This window comes from Stigmatopora argus, chromosome 9 (genome assembly GCF_051989625.1).
Source record: "Stigmatopora argus isolate UIUO_Sarg chromosome 9, RoL_Sarg_1.0, whole genome shotgun sequence".
Taxonomy (NCBI): domain Eukaryota; kingdom Metazoa; phylum Chordata; class Actinopteri; order Syngnathiformes; family Syngnathidae; genus Stigmatopora; species Stigmatopora argus.
In genome coordinates, this window is record NC_135395.1 from 16873655 (window position 1) to 16893893 (window position 20239).

The 20239-nt window shown below is 39.7% G+C and overlaps 1 protein-coding gene across 1 annotated transcript in view; it reads left to right on the plus strand.

Moving 5' to 3' along the window:
* LOC144082784 (AF4/FMR2 family member 2-like) overlaps positions 1–20239 on the plus strand; it is a 117450-nt gene that overhangs the window by 29076 nt on the left and 68135 nt on the right. Inside the window, exons 2-4 of the mRNA XM_077610182.1 lie at positions 11550–11670; positions 17056–17719; positions 18311–18702. Coding sequence (XP_077466308.1) covers positions 11550–11670; positions 17056–17719; positions 18311–18702 — 1177 coding nt within the window. The remainder of the gene's footprint in view (positions 1–11549; positions 11671–17055; positions 17720–18310; positions 18703–20239) is intronic.

A 20239-nucleotide genomic window follows, 5' to 3' on the forward strand; every position in this document is an offset into this window, starting at 1 on the left:
CCAATCGAATGTTTAGAGATTCAAGCTTCAATCTTCAAGAACTGGAAGACAGATGAGATAAATATTTGCTCACCATCACATATCATGATTCAAATTTCTATGTGGGGCAGCCTGCCGGCTGAGTGGTTAGCGCGTCGCCCTCACAGAGCTGGGGTCCCGGGTTTAATCCCAGGTCGGTCGTCCTGTGTGGAGTTTGCGTGTTTTACATGGGCTTGCATGGATTTTCTCTGGGGACTCTGATTTCCTCTCACATTCCAAAAACATGCATGGCAGGCTGGTTAAACACTCTAAATTGCCCCCCTAGGTATGAGTATGAGTGGGAATGGTTGTCTGTTTCCTCGTCCACTGCGATTGGCTGGCCACTTATTCAGGGTGTTCCCCGCCTTGGGACCGAAGTCAGTTTGGATAGGCTCCAGCACCCCCACCGACCTTTGTGAGGATGAGCAGGTCAGAAAATGAATGACTCACTATCAATTTGAACAAAATGAAACTTGTATTACAATTTTATCATACTCAGCAGATATTAAAATAATACTTAAATAGCAGTCGATTTACTGTTTAAGCCTTGATATGGCAAGTAACTGTTTTTTAAACTAACTAATTCGTTTTTATATATGTATTTTAAGTCAAGTATTGATATATTTTTTGTATTTTTGTTTTATGAATAAATGAACACGTTAATGAAACAATATCATGATTTAAAGCAGAAATACACTCCAGTTTTGGCCTCCAATAGCACAGTTTTTTTTAGGTTCATGAATTAATAAATTAATAATATGTTAATAAAAACATAATTCATACAAATAATTGTAAAACTCCACTCCGGCCGGTTATGGCCCCCAATAACCCTCTAAAGTTGTTGTTGTTTTGTTTTTTAATTTCACAAGCTTATAAATGAATAAAATGTCAATGAAAACACTTAAATTAAAAAAAGGAAGAAAAACAGAAATACACTGGTTAATGACACCAATAATAGTCGAAAGTAGATTTAAAAAAATCTTTTTAGTATATAGTCTTTAACTCAATGTCTGCCATAAACACTGAAAAATTTAAAATGGGAGGACCGACTCTAAATGCTCATCTTTCAGTACTATTGATGGCACTAACTGTCTAATCCATTTTCCCTTGGAATGTTGTAAGCAATAATCAATGTTACCAAATGAATACAATGAGTGCCCGATGAAGTGTTTTTAAATCTTTGTTTTACAAATTTGAAATTAGACAATACCCACTAACATTGGGAATAAATCAAATCTTTCCATGATTTCTGGATTTCCATAGCAGTTTCTAACATCAAACTGCATTAAATGATGATCAATTTCTAAATTGTACTCGATATCAAATGGTGAAGAAGATTTAGTTTCATGCTAAATCTGTTGTCAAAGAACACAAGTTTTCAGCAAATGGCAGAATAAGGTTACATATTTCCATCAAGCAAAAGAATATCTCGCTGAGAAGCCTTTCGTTTACGATCTGAAGTGTTTTGTGAATCCAGCGAATAAGAAAATAGGCATTTCATAGCTCAAAACAAAAGAGAATGAATAAACAAAGATGAAAAACTTCATGCAGATGACAGTGTAAAACATTCTTTTACACTATGTAACATATTGTTTGCACCTTTGTAATATGACACAAAGGCGCAAACCCCAAAGTAATGTCGCCCCTATTCTTGCTATGCCCTCAATATTTATCTATCCATCATTGTCAAAGGCACACGTTGGCGTGATGGGCATTGAAACAAATCCAAAAGGTAAAAAAATGTGTCTCATTATAATCCCTGCTGTGAAGTGAAACACACAAACATGCACTCAGACACATTGAGACTGGATTGTGAGATGTTTGAGAGAGTTCATCATTACAACAGAAAAAGTACAAGCTGTATATTCTCATGTTGATGGCATTGTGCCGCGTCCTCTTCTCTCTCTGTGGGCCCAGGAATGCCTGCTGATATTTCCTCTGATGTCTAATGCTTTCAGAACGAACACACAAACCAGAGAAAACACACACAAACACACGCAGACAAAAATGTGTCGTTGAAGTGACACTTCAAACAAAGCTTTTGTCTGCAGCCTGACAGCTATTCCTCTTTCCTTCCCCCTCTCCTCCCCCTCTCATTATCCCCCTCACTCCTCCCTGTCATTCCAAAGCACTCCTACGAGCTACGCAGACACCCCCTTCCCTTCGCTACATGAATACACACAGCGAGCACATTCGAGGGTTTATACTTAATTGAGCCGCTCGGCTTAATGCTGCCTAAATAAAACACAGAGACTGAAAGTATAAAGAGCTTTGCATAACACCACCCGAGATAAGGAAAAGGTATACTTATCAGGTGATTTTATCACTAGTAGCGTAAGGTTCCTCCGTTCATCACTAATTAACAGGAATACTGAGATTGCACTGATAAAATGCTTTAAAAAAGTTAATATTCCATCTCATTTGATGGACTACAAAAACATCCGCATGCTGCCCACAACAAATATGTGTTAAGAGAAAGTTGAAACAGGTAAGTGGGTGTGCACAAGGTGTATGAGAGGCAATCAGATTGAATTATTTATTGATCTACACCACATGTGTCAAAGTGGCGGCCTGGGGGCCAAATCTGGCCCGCCGCGTCATTTTGTGTGGCCCGGGAAAGTAAATCATGAGTGCCGATTTTCTGTTTTAGGATCAAATTAAAATGAAGAGTATAGATGTATATTAAATTTCCTGATTTCCCCCCTTTTAAATCAATAATTGTAATTTTTTGATCATTTTTTTCTGTGTTTTTAGTTCAAAAATAATTTTGTAAAATCTAAAAATATATAAAAAAGCTAAAATAAACATTGTTTTAGATCTATTAAAAAAACGGAATATTCAGGGCTTTTAATCCAGTTCTTTTAATTCATTTATAAAAAAAAAAATCTAAATATTATATCTAAAATGGTCCGGCCCACATGAAATCGAGTTGACGTTAACGTGGCCCGCGAACCCACCCGAGTCTGACACCCCTGATCTAACAAATAATGCTCCTTCTGATGCAAGTTGTGGCTCTTTGACTCTTGCAGTTTTAAATTTTGGCCCTTTACTTGTTCGCCACTCCATCAAAACGTGGTGTAAAGTAGCATCTTTAAGATAATAATAACAATCATTTCCCTGCCCCTTGCCCATCTCCAGATGGGATAAACAGCTTCCCTGCCACCGTAATGAAAACAACCATATATTGAGTGGAAGGATGAATAATTTCAGCATTTGTTCTGTATTTAAATGTGTGAAGAAGAGTACCACCTCAGACATAGTGTCATGACCCAAGGGAAAAATTGACAAGAAACCAAACAGACTCATCAGGTCTTCCTCCTCCTAGCGTTTGACCTTGCGATATGTGATGCAGTTGTCCTGTCATGGCTCAGCTGTGAAATGTGTAAATCATAATGATGACCTGTTGAAGACAGCAAGTTGTGGCATCACCTCAATTGCAATTTGATTAAAAGGTGTTTGTTGTTTGATTTCAGCCGAAGGTTTGTTTTAGAGAAAGAAGCTTGTGAGATCACCAATCCCAACAAACAACAATTTCCTTTTAAATGTAGCAGAGTGGCGCAGCGGAGGCGTGCTGGGTCCAGAGGTCGATGGATTGAAACCATTCTCTGCTGCGCAGAGCTTCTTTTTTTAATCGGCAGAAACCTGAACGAAACATTTTTAACTACCTCTATCTGCTGTTTATATTAACAAGCAAGGCCACCTGATGATGCAGTGGTTGATCTGTTTGACTTCAGTCCAGGGGATTATGGTTAGGGGTCGATTCCCGCTAAGTGGTGGTGTGATTGTGGGTACAAATGGTTGTCTGTCTCGGTGTGTGCCCTACGACTGATTGTTGACCAGTTCAAAGTGTAGTCCGCCTTTTGCCCGAAGTCATCTGGGATAGGCTCTGACACTTCAAGACCTTGACATAAGCAGTGTTGATAATGAAATTAAACAAGCAAGAGTGTGCTCCGGCTCACCACAGGCTGTAGGCGCAGCACCTGTGCCCTCTTCTGGCTAACACGGGACCAACAGGCAACACAGACAGCAATAAGTCCGCAATTATCTACTCATCCCTGATCCCCCCCCCAAATAAATAAAATCAGATCGATAGATACAGCCCAATGTTACATACTGCCAAGTTTCAAGATAATCGGCCCACGAATGATGGAGGAGTGGGACTTCAAAGTTAGATTACACAAGAAGAACAACAACTACTTGAATGGCAACTGGACGGTCGTTCAGTCTGAAAAATCTGCTTAGTAGAAATATGCTTCCTTCACCATTAAGCCACTTGAAAGCGACATTATTGGCCATCTTGAGGTGGTTAAAATCAGAGTCGGGGGGAAAGGTATAGATAATCACATTTCAAATCTCCCCCAAACTTTGTCAGAACCTGTTACTTCATAGATTCAAAGGGGAAAAAATACAAACAGTATTTAAAATTGGGCTTTTGCAAGTATTTAACCAATTAAAGTTGGTAGGATTTTACCCACGCCTCGTGAGAGACTGGAGCTTTCATCCAGTGGCTTAGATTGCTCGGTCACACAACCTCGAATCTGCGTAATTATTAGTATCAGAACATTGGAACAACCGTTTCAGTGTGTAACCTCATAGTCCGAGTCAACGAGAGACCACTCTTCATGAAGCGGAGTGACACAGTGGGAGCATGCTGGGCCCATAATCCAGAGGTCGATGGATCAAAACCATCCTCTGCTATAGGAATATCCCTGTGGGCCACAGTCTTTAAAGTAATTGGTCTGAAATATCTGAGCCAAATGTAAATTTTTACTCACTTGATATGATTTGTAGTTCTTAAGGAAGTTGTATTTTGTCATGCTGCTGCAGGCTTTAATGACTAGCATTATAGTGGAAAGCCTGAATGGAAAACAGTCATCATTAATGGCTTCAGTAACACCTGTGCCTTTCCTACTGTGTCATATCATGCAATCTCTCCTGAAAAGCATTCATCAGGACTGTGGGAAGCATTTATACATAAAAGCCTCCATTTGCATGTTTTCTCATTTAAATGAGCAGTGCTGCTGCGTGCTGTCAGTGTTCACTGTTAGGAATGTTTTGCTTCAAAGTGATCCAATAAATGGGCTCTTTTTGCTCAATTACAAAGTGTGTATTTACAAAACATAGTTTCAGATGTGAGATAAATGCAGAAATATTCACTTGAGCTGAAACAAATGCTTTTCATCTCCAGAGGAACGCTTTAATCCAGTGGCTCTACAAATTGTGTGCACAGGCTCATTGAGCTCAGACAGCAAAGAAAAACTTTGCCCTGAAATGTCTGGATGGCTTTATATTAGTTGAAACATATTTCAAGAGGTTGCCTTGAATCGTTCTGGCAGTTCTTCCCCGAGGACAAAGATTCTGTGGACCCACCGACTTTTGGGGGGCAAATACTTCCTTCAAATTAACAATATAGTAACTCTACTGTGCAGTACACCCACCTGCTACGTCATTTCTCTCTTGGCGCAGATCAAATTTGTTCAATGATTGGACTAGCAATGGTTTTTCAACTGGGTGTAATTCTATTGGCAGGGCAATCAGCAACAACAACATGATGCAAGATAGCGTATGAGTGCAAATTTAAAAAAAAAACAGCTAAGAGTGAGCTTTTCTGAAGTTTTGAGACTGATTGAAAACAATGACACTTGGTCACTACAGTCAACAGTTATTCAAAAGTTGACACTTATGACTTTTAACCCTATATAGGAAAAATACCTTTTTGTGAGATTTAAAATAATGTTTTTCTAATGCATTTTGACACTTAAGACCCTTACCCAAGATAGTTATGGCTAGCGACTTTCTTAATGCAATAAAACAATTAAACAAAAAACAAAAAACTAACACTCCAGGAACTGCAGAAAAAATTAAATATTTGCAATTATTATTAATATAAAATTTAACATAGTAATCATTCATTCATTCAATCCGCTATTTCTCACAAGGGTCGTGGGGGGTGCTGAAGCCTTGCCTAACAAACTCTGGGCAGCAGGCAGGGGACACCTTGTATCTGTTGCCAGCCAATCGCAGGGCAATAATTATCATTATTGTATTTTTTAATCTTATTTGACACAGTAAAACTATTTTAATATACGCTAAATTAATGAAATGAAAATGAATTGAAACCAAAATTGCCCTTGCATGACCTTGACGGCCATAGACGTCCATTTCATTTTGGACATTTGATCAATCGTTCATTCATTCCCTCAAAATATTCCAATAATTCATATTCATTAATAATTCATCCCCAAAATAGATTGGACGTCTAGTGCCGTCAATGAGTTAAATAGTTGTCCTCTAAAATAAAAAGTCATGATTCTTGCCTGTAAGGTTTCTTTACATTTCCTTTAATATGTGCTGATAGCAATAAATATTTTACGAATATAACTTAAAGTGATAATGGACTAATAATTCTTACAGCTCTATTTTGTAGCTTACAAATAGGGTGAGTGCTGGTTTCATAAATGCATCCCCATATCTCAACTCAGTAAGTTATCTATAGAGGTGACAGTGAGCAATAAAAATGGGAATAATTCAGGGCATCCTTGGTTTTTACAGAGCATGGCTATCTGGTTTTTGACAGTTTGGTTTTCACATTATCTATATTGCAGAGAAAATACACTGCACACACAATATTTCATAGAAACAACCCAAAGTTATACTTCTCAGCTTCATCTGCTCTTTTTTCTTTCCTCCTGTCAAATTTCCACCGCACACATGTCCTACTACTCGCAATGACACATTGCTAGTTACTGCTGTGTTGTTAACTTTCATATTCATGGGTTAAATTGTGATAAATCACCTTACTTGAGATGGTCGTGTTGATTTTGGGTGTTTGGTCATGTGTTCTTTAATATCCGCTTCCCGTGTGCCCTAAGGTTGCACAAGTAACACCGTAGTATTTCATTTATTTTGTACAAGAACTTTTGTTTGGATTCCTTACAAACTGGCCAACATTCTGAATGAACTGTTTTTAATATTAGAAATACCAAGTGTGGATTAACACATACATTTAACAATTCGGGAATTAAAAAATGTTGATGGGAATGGAAAATTCACTCGAGTGTGTTTTGAATTCACACAAAAGAAACAATGAATTGAATCTGAATGGCAGAAATTGTCAGGAGCGGCTTGTTTGTCCCTCCCCTTGCCGTTAGGTTAGAGCAGCTGCAAGTGATCCTTGATTACTTCCTGATGTGTATTGAAGCAACATGGAAGTGGTTAGTCATTGTCGGATTGTCCTGCGTGACGCTGCATACATCGCCGCAAAGGTACAGTTCTCCCTGCTCCGGTTTTGATTCGTTTTGGGACGTACAAGTCAAGTCCTTGTTATTTTGTAAAGCTTTTGATTCGTTAAAAGTTACTGTCATGAGCTCAGTTCGTCTTGCCTCCTCCTGCTTCCCCGCTACTGATTCCAAATCCCTCCGATCGCGCCACGACGTCTCGGCACGATCGTAACTGAAATATATTGTACATTGGGACCTGATGCTATAAAATACATATTATTTACCACCTATCAGACTTTAGGTGGTGCTTTTCAGAGATTACACACTTTAATACACTTTCAGAAAGTGACATTTTTCAGACTGCAATCTGACCATACTTAATATTAGTACAATATCATTGGATGAGAAGGTTTGCTGTGAATGTGCAAGGGAAGACAGTCAGGTTGTGCGTATGCAATCAAGTGTGTGTGCACGTGTGTGTTTTTGCCAGAAAGAGTGTCTGCAAATAGTTATCAGGGGACACCAGCATAGCTCTGTTGAGATTAAATTCCCAGAGCTTACTCTAGCTATGAGCATTACTTCAGGGGGGACACACCCCCTCTCATGTACACCCACACACACATACTGGCATGCACACACAATTTCATTCATAAAAAAAAACTCAATGAGCATTAATCTCATCTGATCTCGTTTTCTGAACCGATTTATCCTCATTAGGGTCGCAGGGGGTGCTGGAGCCAATCCCAGCTGTCTTCAGGCCAGAGGCGGGGGACACCCTGAAATGGTGGCCAGCCAATCGCAGGGCACACCCATACCTAAGGGCAATTTAGAGTGTCCAATCAGCCACCACGTATGTTTTTGGAATGTGGGGGGAAACCGGAGTACCCGGAGGAAACCCACGCAGGCTCGGAGAAACATGGAAACTCCACACGGGTGCATAAAAATATATTAGAATAAATAGACTGCATGGCGGCCACCCGATAATACAGTGGCAATTCCATCTGACTTTGGTGTGGGCAATTTGGGTTCGATTCCCAATCGATGGTGGTGTGAGCGTGAGTGATTGTCTTTTTCATTGTGCCCTGGTATTGGTTGGCAACCAATTCAGTCTCCCCCACCTGCTGCCCGTGGTTTACTGGGATAGGCTCCAGCACCCCCCACGACCCTTGGGAGGATAAGTGGTATAGAAGATGAAAGAATACATGGCGGTGATATGACCCTGGGCAACGCCTGGCCAGACAGAAGTCAACCTATCTGATGACTCACTATGATAAGGAAAACATGAGTTTGTTAATTCGTTACACACAAATACTTCAACTCAAACAAAGCCAAAGATAACACGTGTTATAATAACAAATTCCCACTTTTTTTCTTCAAACTATGTTACTGAACCCAAACCATTTCTCATCTGATGAATATTTAATGCTTGGCATCCCCGCTGGTGTGTCAAGCAAGATACTAATCATGCTCAATAATATAGATATCGTACATATACTAAAACATATACTACTAACTACTATTACTAATGCATATTTGTCTGGTACTTTAGTGAGTGAGCTGTCTCTTATTTCTGTGCACTAAAGTTCGCACACAACGAACGCTATACTTGTCAGTGATTTGCCTAGAATTCCCATTTCTCTCTGTGGCTTTTTGCTCACCTTTACCTTCCTGTGCTGAAATCTCTACTCCGTCTTTCATCATGCTCTTATTTTCTCTCCTTTTTAAGAAACTCCCTTTCCCTAAAGTGATTTTATTTCCTTCCCATAGGTCTCTATGACCCCCTCCCCCTTTCTTGCTTTCTCCTTGTTGCCGTTCAATTCTTCTTACCTCCCACTCACATCTTACGGGGAGATTAAATGTCGGAGGCGAGGTCTGGTACAGGAAAAGAGTGTCTCTTTTAATTGTGTTGATGGCTAATCAGGCACTCTGTTTCCTCTTTGTGCTGTGCATTGAGGGAAAAGAGATGCCCTTTCCTGGGTCAAGAAGCTAAATAGGCTTTAAACCTGTGCTCAGACAGGCCTCGTTTTGTAACGCGACAACGCCTCGCTTGCACTAAGCCCGTTGCCAAATGCTGTTTTGTGTTCAGACTGAACTATAAGTCTCCAAAAATTGAATTCCGCCTACCCCGAACAACTTGAGCATCACGTAATGTAAAAAATAGGCAATATAAGCACTTTAACGAAATAATTTTATGACTTCCTCTTCATATTTCTTCATTCTCAATGTACAAAGCAAAGTAAAACGTTCTGTCTGTTTTTTGATGAGCCATTTCTTTTAAAAAGCTATTTTCGTGTTGATATGTTTCAGCCCATGAAAAAAAACAACTTTAATCATGTAATACTCCAATTTCGGTCCTGTAATATTAAAATGAATAACTTAAATATCATAAAATTGCACCTTTTAATATCCTAATATTACAATTTCATTTAAATCATAATAGGAAAGTCCTGATATCATGATTTTTCTCTCATAATATTGCAATGTGTGACATCATTCTTGTAATATTGTGACTCTAATCTTCTAATATTTTGGCACGTCTTATTGTCCTATTTTCTTTGCACTTTCTTTGACTTGATGTTTATGAAGTTTTGCTATGATGAGTGAGTTCATGTGATTTAGGAAACATATTTGATTGCCTGCTTCCTCATCGTCGCTGATTTTTATGGCTGAAAGATCAACTCTCATGAAAAAAATTGTGCGGCCTGTCTGAACGCAGTTTAACACCCGCATGTAGATTTCTCAAGGTTGGGGATAGAATGGCAAAATTTAGATTTAGCTTATAACAGACTGTATTTTAAGGGGAAACAATTAGCAGCCATATTGTTCTCTACAGATCACTTTTCAAAATTTATACTTTTAGCTGTTTTACAGAAACAAAAAATCATGAATCATATAATCGCCAGCACTCATAGGTGGCGTGAAAGCCAAGGAAGATTAGTTCCCAGAACGACTGATTTGCTTTTTTCTAATGTTATCAGTAATAGGGCATGAGGGTCCGATTTATCATCAACACTTGAAAAAAATTAGATTCTCAACTAAAGTTAAAACTGAATTATTTAAAAAGAATAGTCCATATCTAATGTATTATGAATGAAAGAGTTGTTTTCTGCATGTTAATTTGTAATATCAAAAGAAGACAATCTCACGATTATTTTGTTCTCAAAGTCTTCCCATTCGGGATCAAAAGCAGTCTCAAATCCACTTGGCTGATGTGCACTTAAGAGAATTGAGATTGGCAGATGAATATGTGTTGCAGGAGCTGAAGGAAAACAAAAAGGAGACGTGCATGGCTACTCCGAGGAGCAACTGTTCATATCATATTTAGCATAGAAAATTGACACTGAAAAAGAAAATCTTGTTTAAGTTCCGCATGGAGGCCCAAATGTTCGCAGAGCCACAATTTAAACATAGCCCTATTGTTTTTTGGGGGAGAAATTCTGTTACCTAAGGGGTACTTCCAGGAACCTCTTGTTTATTTTGGGTCATTTCCAGCTCACTTCCTGTTGATATCAGGTTTTGTGGCATTTTAGATTCACTTCTTCATGATATGGGGTCATGGTCTATCGATTTTTGGAGCAATTCTGTGTCACTTACTGTGGATATTAGGTTATTTGCTGTTAAATTTTGGACAATTCCTAGGCCGTCCTTCTCTTTGTGCCCTGCGATCGGCTGACCACCGATTCAGGGTGTCCCCCGCCTCTGCCCCCGAGTCAGCTGGGATAGGCTCCAGCTCTACCCTAATGAGGATAAAGCGGTTCAGAAAATGAGATGAGAGAATTCCTAGGCCATTTCCTGTTGAAATCCGGTCATTTTCTGTTCATTTTGAGGCATTTCAGGGTCACTTTCGCTTAATGTCAGTCTATGCACTTCTTGATTTTGAAACATTTCAGATTCACTTCCTGTTCATGTTGGTTCACTTCCTATTTATTTTGGGGTATTTCAGAGTCATTTCTTGTTGATTGTGGGGCAATTTTGGTAAATTAGGAGACTGACAAACAGCACTACAAAACTGAATTAGAACTGAAACACTTTATGCAACAAACAGTTCATTAGTTGTAATCACATTTTACAGCAAGACCATAACTATAGCTTTAATTTCCTACACCTCACTTTGTGGAAATTAAAGGTATAAGTTAATCGGTCTCTGTTCCTTTTTTTTAGGTCAGAAATGGGTGGTTGGGGGATCGTCTATGTAGCATCATGCTTTTACTAGCCAATGTAGGTGCTTGAGATTGTACACATGTCAGACATAAAAGACTGTTTTTTGTGAGTGGGTAAAACTAATGAGATTTTCTTCCTGTTTCCCTTTAGCCATTTGGAGTCAGAGCGCAATGTCCTGAAAAGGAGGGAATGGGAGAGGAGGACCCAGGAGGTGCAGCAGGATGAAGATTTGTTCTCGACTGGATTCAACCTGTTTGGGGAACCTTACAAAGTATGAGTCACTCATTTGACTGTTGAAACTTTTCTGAATCTATCACAGATCATTTAAAGTAGGTTGGAAAAATGTTAATCGATTATTAAAACTATAAATGACTGTCCCCATACAGTCTAAAATAGCCATCGATTAGAATTTTTCTCATCTCGTCGCATTTTCGGAATCCCTTTATCCTCACTAGGGTGGTGGGGGGTGCTGGAGCCTATCCCAGCTGACTTTGGGCCAGAGGCGGGGGACACCTTGAATTGGTTGCCAGCCAATTGCAGGGCACAAGGAGTTATCCATAAAATTGAAAAGTATCCTGTGACCAGAAATATGTGGTATTTTGTAGAAAATGTTAATTTACGACAGGAAGACAAGAAAATAGACAAGAAAGTCAAGCTAAGTAAAAGATTTTACTTTGCACACGCTGCAGCTTTCTAGAGACTAGAAGGTCCCTGTTTTTTAGGAGACAGTTTTACACCAGTTGTTAAAATTTGATTGATATTTAGGCAAGGACAATTGGACATGCTTGGCATCATTTTTAGGTAAATGGGATGATTTTACAAGATCTTAACTCGTGAGGATGGGTCACTTTAAAAAGGAATTCGACTTTGTGGTTCAGTGTCATGATTCAAAGCAATCAACTAAAACTTACTGCATACCACTGATTAACCTTAATATGCTGTATATTTTATTGTACCAGGCATTGCTTAAATGGTCATTTTGGGTATGATAAAGTCAGTAATTGCCTTCAAGTAGATCATAATAGGGTAACATTTTCATTTGATTTCCCTCTGTGGTACACCATTGTACCTTCTAACATAAGGGTCTTTGCAAGAGCCTTTGAGACCCTCAGAACGTATTAAGTCCATAGTCAACTGTTGCCCCCTGTGTATGAAATGAATTCACAAGGTTTGATTCTTATTTTCTGAGGCTAAGCACTTCACTTTGCAGCCAAAAGTCCTTGGGACAGGCCGGCTTTGAATCTTGACAGCAAGCGTGCGAATGTGACTGTCATAATACTTCAAAAACAGAGCTAGTTACCCACTGTTATCAAAGGTATAGGGCCGATTTGGGATGATGTCACATGACAGGTAACGTTGATAAGGCTTCAATTATTTGTTTTCAAACCTTTAATAGTGCTGAGCTCAAGTCGAGATATGAGTTTGTTTGAGAAAATGATAGGGCACCACCATTTTCAAAACTACTGGTGAAAAGGTTAAGTGATTGAACTGTAAAAATACAAACCAAAGAACATGGAAAAAATTGAGAAGCAGTCTGAGGGCAGTCTTGCGTCTAAACGGCTACATTCAAAAGACTGCCACATTGGGTAGAGTGAGCACTCCCTTTAAGGATGAAACAAATTCACATCAAATTGCTATTCCGATATCTGTGACCTTTGACCTCAAGATCCCAAATTGAATTACCTCTTCCGTTTTGTATCGCGACCAACATATCTGTACCAACATATCTGATCTTGAGCCATCGTGAAATTCCTTTTCTGACTTGCCCTTTGATGATGACCCCAAAATGTAATCAGCACTTCTGTTTCAGATTACAAACAAAACCTGTAAATTCAGTATTTATCCATTTATTGCTTTTTGAGTTATGTTGAACACAAACAAGCAAAACAAACTTCTCTGACTTTGACCTCATAACTCCCAATTGTAGTCAACATATTTCGATTCATATTACAAACATATCCTCTAAGAGTGCAATAGTACATCTTTGAGGCGCTCTTGAGTGGCCATCAGTGAACGGCAATAAGTTAATTTGGTAAATGTACCTGTAGTATCACCTCTTAGTATAGTACTATACATAATACACATACGTTTTCTCATCTCATTTCCTGAACCGCTTTATCCTCATTGGGGTCGTGGGGGGTGCTGGAGCCAATCCCAGCTGTCTCCGGGCCAGAGGCGGGGGACTACACCCTGAATTGGTGGCCAGCCAATCGCAGGGCACAAGGAGACAAACAACCATTCACACTCACACCCATACCTAGGGGCAATTTAGAGTGTCCAATCAGCCTACCATGCATGTTTTTGGAATGTGGGAAGAAACTGGAGTACCTGGAGGAAACCCACGCAGGCCCGGGGAGAACATGCAAACTCCACACAGGTGGACGTGACCTGGATTCGAACCCAGGACTCCAGAGCTGTGTGGCCAACGCGCTAACCACTCATGCCTCCGGGCCGCCCACGCATACGTTTTAATTGCAAAAATGTTTTGTCTCCGTCAGTTACAGAGAAACATAAGCTTTTGGTGCAACACTTTGCGTCTAACCTATTGTTGTGGCCATTTAGGTGAAAATGTGATGGATGGGGCATTTTTTCAGCCTTGAGGCTAAATAGCTGACTTGACCATCCACAGAGGTTTATGTTTATTTGCTTCATATTCCAGCCTCCCTGTGTTCCTCCTCCATATCTGCCCTTGCTATAGCTCTCGCTGCTGTGACTCATGACAAATAGCTTCGGCACAATTTGCTACTTGGCTCTGCTGATTTATTTGTCTCGCTAAAGATTTCAGTTTCTACTGAAGGTGTCGCTTTACAGGTACATACAATCATAGGGCCTCCTCAATCTCGCAGCCCACTTTCACTGAGTGCATTGAACTTTTAAGATTTATATCTTTTCGTTATCACAAAGGATATAGTGAAATTTCTTCTCAATCAATCCCCCCCGCCACAACACTTAGCCCTCATATCAGTTTGGTGTCTGTCGCTGTCTGACATTTTTTTTCTCACTGTCAACTATTAGCTAATCCCATCACTAATCCCGTTAAAGAGCGATATGTTGTTAGCAGCTGCATTTGGGTGAGCTATTCTGTCATTCGCTCATACACACAAGAGCCCAAGCAGACTTACGCACAATTGCAGGTATTCATCCCCTTTTCTGTTTTCCATTTTGCCCATTTGTGAATGTTTTTTCTCATCCTCTTCAGCCACCAAATCTTTTATTCATGAGTTGGAGAAGAAACAAGCTAATTTATTCACATTTGACTTTTGCTCACAGTGGTTTGTGTAGTGCAAGTGTATGGATCAAAATTTTAATTGTGCCGAGCTGGGTTTTATTTTATTTTTTAAAAGGGAGCCTTTTGAAAATAATTTGAAATGAATTTAAAGAATTGTTTTTAAATATGTTACATTATTTTTGGAAAGTTTATTCAGTCTCCAGTTTCACCATTGTGAACAGATGGCACAGGGGCTGAAGGCCTGTCATTTGGCCTCTCGATAGCCCAATAGCCCGATAGCTAGATCAAGGATCGGTGACGAGGTTTTCCTATTCACCACTGCCTCGATCAGTACACCTTGCGTGTATTCAAACGATAAGCTATTCATTTAACTGCATGTTACGTTCATCAGCTGTCCTTTTTGAAGGCATATTTAGCAAACGGACAAATGATCGGGTCATCCTATTCATTAACGCCTCGGGTGGTGTTGTGTTGGTGTATGGGTTCGTTTAACAGAGACAAAATGTTAACCGTTTATTAAACATAGTGACATTTATTATTCAGCTTGTGGCTCACACAAATTCCAAGCCAAACCTCAAACTAATACTGTTAGTGTTAATCTGCAAAAGTATGTATAAATGATGATGAAATGATTATTTCTTACTCTCCCTTTATGACTGGCTAGAGACTAGTTCACAGTGTACTCTTTTGGACAATTTTTAAGCGTTGGCGGCATGGTGAACAGTTCTGAGAGCAACGGTTCAATTCTCGGTGGGTCCAGTCGTTCCAGCGTGGAGTTTGGATGCTCCTCCGTCCGGGGCCTGTGTGGGTTTTCTTCGAGTACTCCAGTTTCCTCCATATCACAAAAACGTGCACACAGGCTGGTTGAACACTCTAAATCAGGGGTCTCAAACTGATTTCGCAAAGGCCCGCTGCAGTGGGTCCTGGTCTTTGTTTCAACCGATAGTGTCGACAGTTTAACCAATGAGGGGTCTTCTAAAATAAGTAGCACCTGGGTGCAATCAACTGATTACACTTGCAAAAGGTGTTCGGTTTGAATGAAAACCTGCACCCCCTGCGGGCGGCCCTTTGAGGATCGGTTTGAGACCGCTGCTCTAAATTCTCTCCAAGTATAAGTATGCATGAATGGTTGTTGGTCTTTGTGTTTGGTTATTGGTTGGCAACCAATTCAGGGTGTTCCCCGCCTACGGCCCACAGATAACTGGCATAGACTAGCACGCCCACGACCATAATGACTAGAATATGAATGAATGCATCACTCGTTTACTTTAGTTGGCTATATACAATGCTTTAACTGACAAAGGAAGCACAAGGAAGACTTAACATTTAAAGCATTTCAATATTAAATCCTTGTCATTATTGAACAATGAATTGGCAACACAATATGTAAAATAAATAACGAATGTAACTGACGTGTTGTTCACTGATGGTTCAGTGGTCCATGACTATTTAGCTGAGCTAAAATCATCCATAACACTGAAAGGGTAACAGTAATGGTTGTAATTATCATCCAATAATGGTTAAATTGTATTCAGTTAAAGCAAATCAATGGTGGAGATAATCTTCAGGCCCCGTAGGTGTATAAAACACACTTGAAGAATTCCCTGCTCAGCAGTAAAACCTCTATGATCTTGGATCATTTGATTGTTGACGGAAAACAAAACAGACAAGTGTAATTCTGATGAATTATTTAAGAACGTTTCAATTTATTTAATCATTTAATGATGCTTGGCAATGTTTAATTTGTTGAACAAATTTTAAAAAAGACAATACAGAGCACAGTTTTCTTTTCCTGTTTTATTTATTGAGTCATTTTTTTGGTCTGCCATTTCTACATATCTTTATTAAATTATTAACAGATGCCATAGAATTACTTTTTCCTCACGATTAATATTTTCAACATGTTCATCATTGGAAAAAAAACACCCAAAGGAATTAGGGGAACAAATACAGCTCTTTACTTCTTTGCCTTTCTGAGAGAATCTCAATTCTGAAACAGCAGATGATGAAATAGCGTAGTTTCATCATTAAAGAACCTGTCAAAGATTCTTAACTACTCCGGGGAACATCTCAGCATGAGCACATAACAGCTGAAGGGGCTTTTGGATCATAAATCAGCAGAAGCCAGACTGTCCTCTTGCAATGATTGCTTGAGAACCTGAGGTCAGGCTAATAATGATTCCTGCTCCATTAGTTTTACTGCTCCAGCCTGGACTGGACCCTCTTAAGGATGGCATGTGTTTAATTAATCATCTTCTCCATGTGCCTGGTCAGTGGTCAACCAATTCATCTCTTCCTGTTCCTCTCCGAATGAGTAAAGAGGGCTTTTCATCAAGTGCTTAGAAATGAAACAGAAAGACGGAAACTTAATTAATACTCCTGTCTGTCACTTTTTTTCCTAACCATCGTTTTTTGCCTTTCTTTCAGACGAATAAAGGTGATGCGTTGGCGAACCGGGTCCAGAACACGCTTGGCTCCTATGAAGAAATGAAAGACCTGTTAACCAGCCATTCAAACCAGAGCCACTTGGTAGGGATCCCCAAAGGCAGCAGTGGCAACAACCACACCATGCAAACACCCACCCCTTCAACAAGTGAGAGAGCCACAATGGAGTCCCAGCTTTTCAATGAAACCCTAAATGGGAGCACAGGACTGGAGGGGGGAGGGGTGGAGGGCGGTGGAGAAAAAAGGATCGCAAGTGCCTCCTTGGCATCCTCAAATTCCATGCAACCTCCCGCATCTACAACGTCGTCCAGTGTGCAGTCACTGCCTCATCAGAACTCCAAAAAATCTAGGAGCTCCATGGAGTGGGCAAAAGGAGGGCATGCACAGAGCACACCGGGAACAGGCCTCCATTTAGGGTTGGGGCAAGGTCAAGGTCAGGCTGCTGGAGCTGCAAATGGGCGGGGGAAACTATCCATGTTTGAAGACCAGCAACTCCAAAGGCATGATGAGCTTTTCAGCTCACTGAAAGATGAATTAGGTCTAAAAAAAGATTTGAGCCCTTCCGCTTCGTCTTCATCCTCTTCTTCCTCCACCTCCTCTAGGAGACGGCATTCTTCACACCCCACTAAAACTCTTCCTTTGTCAGGTAAGTCTTACAGAAGATCACCCAAAAAGAAGTTTGCGCTTCTATTACCTATTACCAAGTTTATATAACTTTGATCCGCAAGCTAACTTAAAAAAAACCACATTAGCTGTTTATTGTCATTGCAAATTATTTCAGAACAACAAAATTTATTTTCAGGTACAAACTACCAAAGGGGAAGGTTGCAATAACAGTTTGATTAGCACAACTTAGCATAAAAGCCGATAAAACGGGGTTACCCACGAGCTTGGCACTGTCATATCTTTTCTCAAGTTTCGTGTCGTTGAACATTCATCACGGATTTTTCATCTATTTTAAACGAGCACTGTCTTTTATTTTGTTGACAAGTTGCTTGCAAACTGAAAAAGCTGCTTAAAGTTGGAGGCAACATAATTAGAGGATGAAAACCAATTAGCCTTGTGTGTTGTTCTTCACAAATTCACTTATTTTAAAACATTCAGTATTCATTTTAAGCACAATGCTTCAGATCGTTTTATGATTGGATTAGAAGGTGCAGAGTAGCCCATTTCCAATAACCAGAATGTTTTGGTCACCTTATTTGAATGTTTTGCCTATTTTCTTCCCAACTCTCAGACGCAGCTGGAAATTATCGATCTTCTACAATGGAAGCCAGTCACTGCAAATCATCTTGCTCACCATTAGAAACCGAACCAAGTTCTCACCTCTCTATGTCCTCCTCTCCACTGGCTTCCACATCACTTTTGACAACACCTGTACCTGGCCTAACCACTCCCACATCTACGTTTCCACTTGGCGGCCTATCTGGGAAGTCGATTGCAGTGCAACAGAAGCCAACAGCTTACGTTCGCCCAATGGATGGTCAGGATCAGGCGCCCATCGACTCTCCTCAATTAAAACCACTTCTTGTGGCCCCAGAGGGATTCATCTGTGGCCAAACATACAGCGGAAACTCTGGAAACATGAAGAACAAACTACCCAAACTGAGTCTGAGCCACACCACAGAGGTATGTAAATAACAGGCATTGTGTTCATTATCGGCATAGATGAATTTAGCAGTTTCATGCCTCCAAAGTGCTTTTTGATAGTGATCGCAATTCATCGGGAATTTTGAATGAAGTTCGCATTTTCAGCTATGAGTTTCAGGAAGAATATAAGGGACTAAGTGAAGGTGTTTAATTATCCACCCATTTGCTATACTGCTGATTGCTGATTCAGTTTTGAATGAATATTAATAGTCTGAACAGTATTTGAGGACCTTGACTGAGAAATGAGGCTGGTTCATGCTTCATGTCTGTGTTACTGTGGTTGATACTGTTGAGTGGTCAGGGTTTGAGAGGTGAAACAAAATATTGATACAAAGATATATATGTATATATATTTGATTTGAACATATATATATATATATTTTTTTTTTAATTAATTTATTTATATATTGATTCATCCTCCATACCACGCATCCTCGTAATGGATGGGAGGGTTTGCCGGGGTCTATCCCAGTTGACTCCGGGTGAGAGGCAGACTAGTAATCCCAGTCAGTCGTAGGACATATATGTGTATATATACATATATACATGTGTGTGTGTGTATATATATGCATATATTAAATGCACCCATTTAAGATTGTTTACATGATTTGAATGGCCACCAAACCTCATAAAGCTTAGCAATAGCACCAGCATGTCATGCAATTCTTGTTCTTTTTCAAATTGAGTTGGGCTTTTGGCGCTTATACATGGCAGATACAGATTGACTATAATTGGATACAATTGTATTGTCAAATAAATTGGACCATACCAACCTCCTTCCAGTCTGCTCACCCTGACTCTTTTACTTCAGCATACTCGCCACCTTTATCTTTTTCTCACTTGTCTTTTTAAAAAGAAAAACTATGAAAGATCCGGATTGGCGGGGCATGGGGGGGGGGGGGGGGGGGGTGTATGTGTACTATGTGACAGGAGAGTAGTCATCCCTATCGAACGTACCAGCTGTTCCCTTGCTTTGATGGAGCTGGTGTGTGTGTGTGCGTGTGCATTGCTTTCTAAATGAGCCCGAGATGAAGCTTGGAGCATATGGCACCGAGAAGGAGAAAGTCAGTCAGATGTGGGAAGACAGAGGACTTAAAATACACTTTATTCTTGAGACTTTATAGAGAAGTGTAACGAAAGAAACTGCAACCAATCAAAGACGTGAAGTTTCTTTTACAGGTTTTCATCTGTCAATGTTTGCCATAAAATGTTTTTATATGCATTTTTCTGCATCAAGATTAAAAAAGGGGGGGGGGTGTTTAGCAGGCAAATATTTGGAATGGCAACATTATTAAAGGTCCAGAGGTTTACGATTTGCAGTCACTGTTAGACAGAATTCCTTGTAGTATTTTTTTCTTTTCTTTGAATTGATCATAAGCTATATATTTATGAGTAAAAAAATAAGCTGTTTTTTCACTGCAAAATGGCACACTTGCAATTTGATTAACCTGTGCCTTTAACTCTACATAGGACATTCATTTAAATAGTATGACATAAAACAAACAAAACAAATCAA